Source organism: Antrostomus carolinensis, unplaced genomic scaffold (genome assembly GCF_000700745.2).
Source record: "Antrostomus carolinensis isolate BGI_N321 unplaced genomic scaffold, ASM70074v2 scaffold18040, whole genome shotgun sequence".
Classification (NCBI taxonomy): Eukaryota; Metazoa; Chordata; class Aves; order Caprimulgiformes; family Caprimulgidae; genus Antrostomus; species Antrostomus carolinensis.
Window position 1 is genome coordinate 36,658 of NW_010289441.1, and position 12,380 is coordinate 49,037.

General features: G+C 41.2%; 1 protein-coding gene across 1 annotated transcript in view; it reads right to left on the reverse strand.

The window, feature by feature from the left end:
• Positions 1–10,317, reverse strand: part of ADGRB1 (adhesion G protein-coupled receptor B1) — a gene marked incomplete at its 5' end in the record, with an annotated part of 39,740 nt that extends 29,423 nt beyond the window's left edge. Inside the window, one exon of the mRNA XM_029085610.1 lies at positions 10,232–10,317. Coding sequence (XP_028941443.1) covers positions 10,232–10,317 — 86 coding nt within the window. The remainder of the gene's footprint in view (positions 1–10,231) is intronic.
• Between the last annotated feature and the right edge of the window lie 2,063 nt (positions 10,318–12,380).

A 12,380-nucleotide genomic window follows, 5' to 3' on the forward strand; every position in this document is an offset into this window, starting at 1 on the left:
GATCTACATGAAGGAAAATTAAGATACCTGCACCCTGAGAAAAGGTAAGTGCCGGGGGACACACAGAAGAAGCAGTAGAAGGAAAAATAACTTTATAATTCAGAAAGCAGATCATGGATAGGAGCTCTGAAAAGGGTAGGTGGACTTAACACATAAAACAATGGATGTCTCGTTACTTGCTGCACAGTGGCACATGCTGGTCCTCTATTCTGGTGAGTGTGCTATTCCTGTATCAAACAGTTCTGCTACAGGAAAAACACAGTACAAGGATTTACTTTATTCATTCTCTTATGTTTTATCCCTCCTCTAACTTGTATTCCTCCTAAAAGCAAGAGTGTTGCCCCAGTTTTAGGGACAGTTTCAGAGAAAATCCCTTTAACTCAATGCCCATATAATCATAGGAATTCTGTAATTAGAAAAGAAGGGGCATTGTGCATGTTCTTCCCATCCACAGGCAACACAGAAACACAAGTCATTTCTATTTTCTCCAAAAGATTATTCTTCTCTCAATTGCTGCAATCTGAACCATACCACTAAGGGGACAGGAAATCAAATGCCTCTAAAGGAGACAGTCGGGTAATGAAGTAGCTATGGCCAGACTGCTTGATTTTTCACCCCTAATAAGGGAAGTTGTTCTTTAACAGTCCAAGCAAGGACCTGCAAGATCCAAGTATTATTGCCAGGTAAGGATATAATTTCAAATTCCTTGAACTATGAGAAAAACACTTCTGAGGAACAGTCTCCTTCATAAAACTAGCCATGCATGGAAATCTTGATTCACATTAGTCCTGAAACTAAAATACTGGTGGAAAATTTGACTTCTAAGACTTCCTGAAATGACTTTCAGTCAAGAAAAAGAAAAAAACAAATCTCTTAGATTGGAGATTTGACACACAAGCTTCTGATGATGTAAGAGGGATGATGCATGAAAATGGCTGACATTGCTCTTGGCTCTTACATTGTCAATGCTCTGACATTGACTCTTGGGTGGGTTGCTTGCAAGAAGAATGCACTGTGCTAGGGCTTAGTCATGAGTCAGTCTCTTCGCTGTGGTCAGAACAGGAAAGTCAATATTTATAGTGTACTGTCTGACACGATTTCTTCCCACCCTTTCATCCTTCCATCCATCCATCCATCCATCCATCCATCAATAGTAGTCCCTGGTATCTGCAGTGGATGTCCTCATTCACAGCAAGTACAAAGAAATGTCATGCCCCTGAGACATTTTTTCCCTGTCTCAGGTAAAAAAATTTCACAGGTAGCAAAGATAAATAAATTATAAGTCAGTATTTCACAGCCTGAGGCTATCCTATAGGCACCAATAAAAGGAACGAAATGTGGGAATAGAGGTCTTCCAATGGCAAAATATGCCAAGCATCTTCTCCAGAACAACCTAAAGGGAAGGGTTTTATTAACCCACACTTGTCAAGTCTAGTTAATCCTTAACAGGTCATAGAAATCCAAAGATTTCCTTTTTATCATTTCCCAAGTCAAGACATTGCACAATTTCCAATGCATATATACATATATATATATATATTTACTTTTGTTATGATTACTCCCTGCTCTCCCATCAGTGGTTTAGCATGTTTTCCCTCAGTTACACATCCCCTTTTCTGACCCTTTCTCTCTTAGACACAAATATTACCACAAAGAGTTGCTCAAAACTTCTATGATTTCCAAAAGCCAAGAAAAATGGGCAAAAGAATCTATCCTTTCATGCCATGTTGTCCCAGAAACAAGCCTCTGAAACCTATGGGAGGTAAGCTGGAGAGGGCATGAGCAACCAGCAGGAACAAGGCAGGAACGTCCTTGATATCCTCTCTATCAAACAACTGCAGCTAATTCCAGGTCAGAGAGGAGCCAAAAATCCTCATTGCCTCTGATTTACATTACAAGACTTCAAAATTGAATAGCAAAGCTGGTCCAAGGTCTGGGATGAAGGCCAGCAGAATGGTGACAGTGGCATGAAGCATAATCAAGGCTTTGCCTTATTGACAATTTAATTTACAATAGAATTGGAAAAAAAAGAAAAAACAGATACAGTTCATCTGTACAAGGGTACGTGAGGCCTGAGTGAACTAATTTGTGTATTACTCACTGGTCCCTTGGCAAGAACAAGAGCAGAGGACACTTCAGGTCAAACAACAAAACCAGTAATGGAATTTATCATCTAAGCTATTCTATCTGATGGGAAGCAAAAGACATATCCCTTTACAAGAGCCCTCCAATTTCTATCAAACCACTTAAATCAGAAAAGCAGGATAAGTAGGAGATCTGCATTTCATATCCCTTCTTTTTTTCTGATTTGAAGATGAATCAGAATATGTGATTCATGACAGACCAACGTGAGACAATACGGGAGAAGGATTTGAGATTGTTTTACTTTTTAAATGAATATAATATGAACTGAAAGCCTCTCTTATTTAACAGTCTAATTTATTAATAGTAAAGTTTCTGCTGGTTTAGCATTCCTTTGCAGTCACAGGAAACTGAAATGCAGTGACCTGCTAAATCTAGACTTGCGGTACGCGTGTCTGGACTGATGCCACCTCAACATCTCAGCTGGGCACTGTTGCAAAAAGTAAATAAATGACTTCAGCAGTGAAAAAGAAATGAGATTTTGTTGAGTTTCTGCATCTCATAGAGCTAGTTCTTAATAGAGGTGATTGCATGTTCTCTTTTTCTAATGACTATTGGTTGTTTTTCAGAAATGTACATTTTTCCCTAAACGCTTTTGGATTTTATATAAATGGCTCAGTATTCAGAAAAAAAAAAAAAAAAGGAGAAAACCTTGTGTTTTTTTTTTCTTTTCTATTTCTACACTTCGAGATTTGGCACTCAGCTCCTATTTTTATTTAGGTTAATTAAAGGTAGGAGTTTTCAAATTGCTTATGTCTCGATCTGAGACTGTTTCTTTCACACATTTTACATATATTACTTTAGACATCAAGACAAAAATATAGCATCACTTGGAAATGATGTAGATAATAAAATTTCAGAAAGGAAAGAAAGACAAAACTACCCTCGTTGCTCCCCCTCCTACTTTAACCTTTAGGAAAAAAGCCAACTATATAAATAGCAATGATTTCTCCAGCAGAACAAAGCTCTGATATTTTCATTATATATATATAAATATATATACATATATATGTATATTATTTTTCTTTTACTAATTCCAGAGGCATCAAAGAAGGGATTTAACAACATTTGACTCTTGTAACTCAGAGCTATGAAACGTTTGAAAATTTCATATATATACACATATATGTATATTATTTTTTTTTTTTTTTACTAATTCCAGAGGCATCTAAGAAGGGATTTAACAACATTTGACTTTGGTAACTCAGAGCTATGAAACGTTTGAAAATTTTGAGAACTAATTTCAAGTACTTTCAGGGGTCCAAAAGAGGGAGTCAACTGTTTTCAAATCAGAACTGCAGCCCTATGAGATATTAAACTTAACTCTAGCCTTTTAGAAGAGAAAAAAACAAAACAAAACAAAACACCTAGAGGTGATTCACCAACCCACTTAAACCATACTCATGCTCTACAGCCTCTGGAGTAAAAAAACTCAAGCACATGCTTAAGTGTTTGACAAAGCTGGAGTTTGAGGCCCATGTCTGCCATCAAAATTAATCACATGTTTAAGCTGTAACTCTAAGAATTAAATTAAATGGGGGCATTAAACATATATCCAGCTTCCAACAAATGAAGAGTCCCTTTGTCTTCCATGGGATGCTCACATGCTTAAATCTAGGCATGTCATGAAGTGCTTTTCAGGATCCAGCCCATCAACTTTTGCTCTAGGGATGTTGCAGGAGCCCTTACGCTACTCATGGCCCACAGAATGAAGTCAGGGAGAGTCGGGGATGTGGGGAGGTGGTCAGGGATATGGGGAGAGAAAACAAACAAGGGGTGGTGAGTGCAGGGAAATGAAAGAGGGAAATAAAATAAATAAATAAAAATAAGAAGGTGGAAAGAAAGAAAGAAAAGAAGTTGAAATTAGAGGAACTAACATGGCGTTACTGGTGGCTGTGGCCGAAACTTCAGCAGAAGAAACTACTCCACACTTGGAACATTTGAGCGTCATGCCGTAAAGGGGCACTGCCATCTGACTGCAATTAAAACCAAAAGACTGAAACAAAACAAAACACTTTGCTTATGAACACAAACGAAGAAAGGAAAGGAAAAGAGAAGCCAAAAGAAAGAAAGAACAAAAGAAGGGAAGAAAGAAGAAAGGGAACCAACCAACCATACCCAGTTTAAAAAGAGAAATGAAAGACAGGCAGGAATAAAACTCTCTCATCTGTACCACTCCAGATGCGGGAAATGGGAAAAAATGTGCAATTCAGAGATGTGTTGGTGCCGCTGGAGAGGGTGGAACTGTGTTGGTCAATGCTTTGCCAGATTCAGGGTGTCTCTCTCTGGCACCCATGGAAGAGAAACCAGTACTGCTCTCCCAGTCTCCACCTCCTTCTTTTGGTTTGTTTTTGAGAAATTGCTCTTTTCTCTGTTGGCCTTTTTGCTCCAAAACAAAAAAAAAGGTGGCAGGGTTGTACAGTAGAAGGCAAGAAGTAGGGCTGTGGGGACAGTGTTTGCTTATCTTCTTTCCTAAAGCAGTGCAAGGGATAGGTCATGTATTTGTTCTACTGGCTCTTGTGTGCTAATCCTCGCCTTGGTGGGGATACCCACATGGCAGTTGACAATATCAGGAGATAGGTCACTCTTTGGTTACTTAATCTGTGATGAAGGACATGCAAATGGGACTGTTTATGTCCTGGAAGTTAAGCATGAGCTTGGGTGTTTTGTAAGACCATCAACCTGCCCTGAAGGGAGATGGATTGGCTGACTACTTTTCACACAATCCCAGAATGGTTGAGGTTGGAAGGGACCTCTGAAGGTCATCTAATCCAACCACCCTGCTCAAGCAGGAACTCCTGGAGCACATGAACCAGGATTTTGTCCAGATGGTTTTTTAACATCTCCAGGGAGGGAGATTCCACAACCTCTCTGGGCAACCTGTTCTAGTGCTCAATCACCCTCACAGTACTTTTGAGATATTTCTTCTCTCAGAACTTGTTTCAGAGCTGAAAACATCTTTGGGATGAACCCTGAAACTTATCACATCAGTTGCTCCCACTTTTTCTGGATGGGATCAACCACAGAACCAGGTCATTGTGGGCTGCTGGTATAAGGGGCTGCAGGGATCTGCTAAAGGGCATGTCCTCATGCTTTTTAGAATTGTAGAATCATAGAATGTTGTGAGTTGGAAGGGACCTAAAAGGATCTAGCCTAACACTTGACCTATCATAGGACAGTCCCAAGATTCAGACCATGTGTCTGAGGGCCTTGTCCAAATGCTTCTGGAATATAATCAGGCTTGGTGCCATAACCACCTCCCTGGTAGAAGCGGATGTGTGTGAACCCACTTAGTTAACAAGCCAGCTCTTACTCAGGAGCCCAGAAGCCACATTAGATTGGCATTGGCCCTGCTTCTTCCCAGAATTTACTAGTTTGTGTGCACTCTTTGAGTTGCACAGATAGATGTCCACATCAGCTCCGTCTTAGAAAATAGGCAAGAATCTACAAAACATCCTACAGACCTACATGAAGTGCCTGATATTAGAGAAGGCATGAACATCATTACCAAAGGACAGTAGGTCTTTCACTCTTGGGTGATGGCAGTGCAGCTGGTGAAGGGTGATTTTTACAGGTACTGAACGTCAGGGGTTTTACAGCCCTACCCTGCCTGGGAGAGAGATTAGGAAATTTGACAGATTGTTTCTTAACTTTTACAGCTTTGTGTTCAGTCTCACTGCAAAAAGGACATCCCCATGAACACCAACACAGCATTATCAGTGGTCCTAGTGGCCCATTTTCAAGTGGCTATTGATTGGTCTTTTAATTAGTTATAGTGACATAAACCATTACTCCCTTCCAGAATAATGGTTAAGGTATCCAACAGAAACTTTCAGCCTTCAGACACAGTGAAAATTAGCTCCTGTGTCAGTATATGCATATCTTCCAGGAAGGATGGTGTAAATCCAGTGAGGACAACAGCTGAACCAAAGATAAAGTGGGTCTTGAGAGGCATTAAGTGCATGACCCTTAAAAAAAGACAGCTTATCCCCAGATCTATACGCCACAAAGAACAGATAAGCAGAGAGATAGAGAGAGGCAGAGATAGGCAGCAAAAAGAAAGTAGATTGATTTGAGGAATTTGATGGAAAACTATACCAGAAAAAACATGAATGACACTGAATCACAAAGAACTGGCCAAAAGACCACTATAACACATAACTGTAACTGCTGTTGGGTGTATTTATGCACAAAGTTGTAAACAGTAGGCACAGATGTGGATACATTTATATTCTAATTTGTTTTTGTTGGGGGCATGAAGTTGTTAATATATTGAATTGCCATAGCAGGTTTCTATTGGTGCCTGTATGTATGAAAGGGTAGCTAATGAAATAATCACAGTGAATAATGCATTCATTTAATTTAGCTTTTTCTGCTTCCTAAATATCCACAAACAGCTCATGGACTCATCTGGTGTGTTCACTGGAGCCTGGACTTTGCTACCTTTTATTGAACGGTGCTTTACACCACACACGGTCCAAAGAGTAGGAGCACTGCTTCCAACATGAAACATTCCCAGATGAAGGGCAATCTGAATCTATTTCTATTTTAATGCTGTTATTATCTTTCCAATTACTTTCTTTTCTATGCACTGACAATCCAGCTCCATTACACCCTGCCAGGACAGAATATTTCACACAAGGTATCGGGGCAAACTTTCTCAAGTCATCTCTACAATCAACAGAGAGATAAAAGAAGTAAAGGTCCTCTCAGGGGAAAGTTGGAACAACTAAACAATGCTTCTGTCTCTCTCCAGTAGCTACAGAGGAAGCCTAGGGAGATTAAACTCAGCAGGCTAAAATTAGCCTTTGTGAATATACCCTCTAGTCTTATTCTTCTTCCCTGGCTGCGTGAGCACACAAACATTTCTAGAATAAATGCTGGCTCAATAAATTTAGAATTCATTTTAAAGGCTCCTGTGTCTGACATTAAAACATTCATTTGTAGTAACACTCCTGTCAATAGACCTCAAACCCTGTCAGACCTTTCTGCTGGGAGACACTTGCACAGTTTTCTCCTGTGCCCAGACAGGAGTTGGGGCAGTTGTGTGCATTTCTCCAGCTCACCAGGTAATCACATCCAACTCTCTACAACCTATATAGTCATTGCCATTAGAAAGTCAATGTTTTCTGACAGCTGTGACAACAGTAATCATAGCAATTTCCTCTGCTAAGTATAGGGCAAAACTTATCATGTCTTGGGTATTATTTCACAGGAACTCTTAGCACTGATTTATTTGTGCCAGCCTATCTGTGACAGGTGTTCTGGACCCCTCTCAATGTTCAACAAGTCTTTTTCTTTTTTTCTTTTCTGTGTTTTTTTCCCTTTGATATTGTTTTTGCAACACCAAACCATACTTCTTGCCTCTGCTAAAGGAAAACACAAGGTTTCTTTATACCATCTCCTCAGATCCAAACAATTCCAAGGCCATTACTCATTCTGATTATCTTCAGATCTACCTTCCAACACGGTTCCCAAGCCCAGGCCAGAAGCGGCTAGCTAAAGGGAAAGGGCACCAGAGCTCTCAAAAGTGCTTCCACACTCTCAGCGGGTGCACTTTGAAAGGAGAACAAAATCATTGAGCACAGAGAAGGTTTAAAAGTGCTGCACACACACACACGGACACGGAAGAGGAGGGAAAAAAAGAGAAAAGAAAGAAAAAACAAAGAACATCAGAAAAATGACTTTTTTTTTTTTTTTGCTTTGTAGGCTTTGTTTACAAAGTACAACCACGAATGTGATCAATAACCAGGTGCCATGTATTAAATAAGGTCATTTGGTATCCAGTTTAGATTAGAGAGGGAGAGACTGAGAGAGTAACTCACCGCTCTGCTAATCCAATAAACCATTTATTTCAGCTCTGACTTTCAAGTGCAATTATCTTGCTACAGACTGCAGTTCAGGTATTTCCTGGAGTTCTCTCTTTGTAAAGAAGGCATCATCCAGAATAAAGCACTCGCTTGTTAGCAGCTGCTTTAAGAAATGCACCAAGGTCACTTCTTCATGTACCTGTTCAACCCAGCAGCAATCGATACTTCCGATCATCCAAACGTGCTTGTCTCCTCTTATTATCATGACCATGGCACTGCTTAGGCATCAAGTTTCCCCTCTTTCCTACACTGAGGGACCACGTTGCTTGGCCATGTCAACACTGCTGATAAAACATGAACCTTAATAGGTTCCTGTGTTCTCCCCAGGCGGGATAAGAGCTTTCTTCTGCCCTCAGTTTTGCTGCCATCACTAAATTAAAAATCACTTCCACCAGAACTACTCAATAGTGTGATGACAGGAATATTGAACTTCATCTGTGCTTTCTACCTCTACCCATTAGGACCCAATTTTAGGGCCCAAGGCTTTTGCATCACAGCAGTGAATAAAGCAGGTTATCCTCTCTATGAAGCCTGGGAATGTAGCAAACAAGGCCATGCTCCCTCTGCTTTCATAGATAGACTATATCCTGTGTCTTCTCCACCAGCCTTGCAGAATCACACAGAATTGCCCTGATTGGAAAAAAACCTGTAAGATTGTCGAGTCCAACCATTAACCTCACATTGACAAGTCCCCGACTAACCCATGTCCCTCAGCACTATGTCTACACAACTCTTCAATCCCTCCAGGGATGGGGACTCCACCACTGCCCTGGACAACCCCTTCCAATGCCTGAGAACCCCTTTCAGGAAAGAAATTCTTCCTCGCATCCAATCTAAACTGCCCTGGCATAACTTGAGGCCATTTTCTTTTGTCCTGTCACTTGTTACTTGGTTGAACAGACCCACCCCCACCTCTCTACATCCTCCTTTTAGGGAGTTGGAGAGAGCTAGAAGGTCTCACCTCAGCCTCCTTTTTCTCCAGGCTAAACAACCCCAGTTCCCTCAGCTGCTCCTCATAAGACATGTGCTCTAGATAACACATGTGCTCTCAGTTTTAGGCTCTGCCTGTAGCCATAGTGCAGAGGCACTAAGATACTTCTCGCTCTTCTTGTCTCTTTGTAAACAATTTATTTCTAGAAATTATCTGCACTGATAAATCAAACACTATCAATGGATAAGTGAGAGCAAACAGCCCTGTCTTTCCTAGCAGCAGGTAAAGAGATAGTTCTTCTGAATGCAACAGCAAGCCAAGTCAGGCAGTGGAAAATAACATACTAACATCATCAGCCAGGTTGACCTGTGCATTTGATTTGACCCAGCACGTCAGCATGTCATTTCTGTCCTTTGCTTGGATCACAGCATAGCTCAGGGATAACATCTGAACAGGCTACAGACTCTTTTCTAGAAACAAAGATGAAGAATGGTCTCAGCCTGCCGGAGCTAATGACAAAATAGACATTGTCAACAGTTTGGAAGTAACCTAACAGAGAACTCCACACTGCAGCTGCCACCTCAGCCAACCCCTTGTGAGACCAGGATGATAAGAACTGTGGAGTCAGCTCTTCAATTTATACTACAAAGAAAACCAGGTAACACAAGCCCCAGGCTTCAGGGATGGTGGTTGTAGAGAAGATAAAGAACCTTAGGTGGTTTCAGAAATTTTTCTTGCAGAAGAGTTATCTTTACTTACCAGTCCTCCTCTTTATACATCCATCCATCTATTAATCTGTTCACTGCTAGATCTCCAAAGACTCTTTCCTCCAAAACATCCCCTATCTTTGCTGTCCCTCAGTCACCTGCCAGCCATTAGACACAGCTTCTCTGTCACACAGCCCATGCCATGTGCCACACTCAGCAATGATGAGTCTCTCTCTGATTAAGCTGCTGTCTGTAGTAGTGAGAAGAATCACTTTGCTCTCTCTAATCTTTGGGAGGACATATCAGCCTGGGCTGAAGCCATTTTAACAAAGAGATGAACTTCTAACCTTCCTCCACAGTAACACAGTGCTGCTTCTTTGGGTTGTCTCCACTGCACTGAATGACAAGGCAGAGAGATTAAATCAAGTACTTTTTTTGGTTACACTTTGTTTAAATTTGCTTTTGCTTTTTGTTTTTATCACCAATCTCTCTTTGCATTCCTTTCCTGGTTATTGATCACAACCTTGTTTGTTTGTTTATTTTATCCTCATTCTTTACTTAGATGTATTGATAAGGCATACCCTGCCCGTTCCTTCAGTTTCTTATCTGTTATTCCATCTTTGGATACAAGTTTGTTAAAAACCAGAATGCCAATAACCATGTTCACCTGTTGAAAGAGAAACAACACACAGTTTTTTTCTCAAGTGGGTTAGGTTAAATCTGGTAGCACAGAAGGAAAAAATCCAACATTTGTTATACTAAGTCCTTTTCATTTCTCTCAAAGCCAGGTAGCATGGTCATAATTCTGCAGACCACCATCACTTCTGTCCCTTCTCCACCCTGTCCCACCTCCCCTAGCCATGCATCAGTAAGTTCAAGACAGCAGAATGCAGCTGGCAGCAGATCAAAGAGATCTTAATGAACCAAGACAAGACTGTAAAGTGCTCAGATTGCTGCAGGGCTGTTTGAAGCCCAATGCATGCTCAAGGTCTAGCAAGGCAAACTCCAGGAATAAGAACAATTTTTCAGGGTAGTACAAATAGAAAGTGGCCAATACAGGGGAGAGCAGTGAGGTGACACAACTACATACAAAGGTGCCTTCTGGAGTCTTTGCTACCAGAGAAGCAGAACTAGGAGGATGGGGCAGAGCAATGCAAACAGCTTGTCATAGTTCTTGCTTGGTGAACCAGCACTGGTGCTCTTAAAATAAGAGGTGGAGGGGCACTGGAGCAAGTAGAAACTTCAGCGACCATGGTGGGTTATCTTGAGAGATATGGCAGATGGCATAGCACATAGATTAGCCATCTAGTCATTTCCAAAAATATCCGTGGGCAGGACAACTGCATTCAGTCTGCTTTGTTAGAGTGAGAGCATGGATACCTGTATCGATGACGTATAAATATCCACAGTGAAAAACAGGCTGTACAAAGCTGAGGTCTTGCAAAGTGATCCTAAACTCCTCACTGTGCCTTTTTTGACTGCATTCACTGCTGACAGCTGCATCTGCTTTACAAACCTTAGCAATCTCTGAATAAGAACACGTTAAGGACACGAGCACCACCCTCTTCATGAAGGCACAGCACTGATGGTGGAAAACAGTGACAGTCTCCTGGTTTTGCTGTCAGTGAAACATCTGGTGTTGATAGAACAATGTGCTAGATGCTCTTTTGTGTGTGGGGCAGTGTTAAAGGCCAAATTCAGAGATGTGCAACATTACACGTCAGCTGAGAGCCTTGGTGAGTTTAATAGATCCTTGAGAGGTGATCCTAAGACCACTGTTGTACTAAGACTTAGTATAACATAGCCCAAAGGAAGGGAGATGTCTGCTAACACCAAGCCTCCACCTAATTGCTGAAATCATCTTCAAGACCGTGCTAAAAAGTTTGTCCCCATTACTTCCTCATCTCTGGGACACTACCCAGAAGCAAAGACTCAAGTCTGAGATTCAACCCTTGAGATAATGAGTACCTGATGACTGATGACTCTCCCTGAAGTATCCTGTTGCCTTCAGCCTGCACACAATTATCACCAGGCTGTTTCACCTGAGCTGGGTGAGTAAAACTGCTTGCAACAGCTCTGCATTTTAGATTTCTAGGATTTTTAAGACTAAAGGTCAAATCTTTGCAGCTGTTCAGTGTTAGTGGACTGACTGCAAGTTGCAAATATTGCTGAAGATGCAGGTCAACCATCTTAAGAATATCATTGAGTAAAGATAATCTTCAAGAAAAAGGCCTTTTCCAATGTGATGAATAATAAAGGAGGGTGTGGAGGAAGAAGGTTACTACAGGTAATAGAAAAATCATGTTTATAGGAGAACTGCAATACAGAGATGCTTGAATGATCTGGAAGGAGTGACCACAAGTCTAGCCCTGGACAGGGCTAAGGTAGAGGTAACCAGCCCAGCGGTAGTCAAGTCAGCTGTGTGCAAAATAACTTGTGCATCTCTATATCATAGTCATCAGAGGTTTGGGTGAGATAGAGCTCAGACACAGAGTCAAGTCCCATCTTGATCTGTGCACAACCTGCTCAATAGCAACTGTCTCTGGAGCAAAGCAGTCATGAGAGCAGCACAGCTTTATAACCCCTGTATAGCCCTGCAAGAGCCTGACTGTTCTTATGTTGAGCCAGGTGGACTGTCCCTCTATCACTGACATGGTCAACCTGAAATCAAGACAAAGGACATGAAGAACAGACAGCTTGGGGTCAATGCATGCTTGAAAAGTGTGTGTT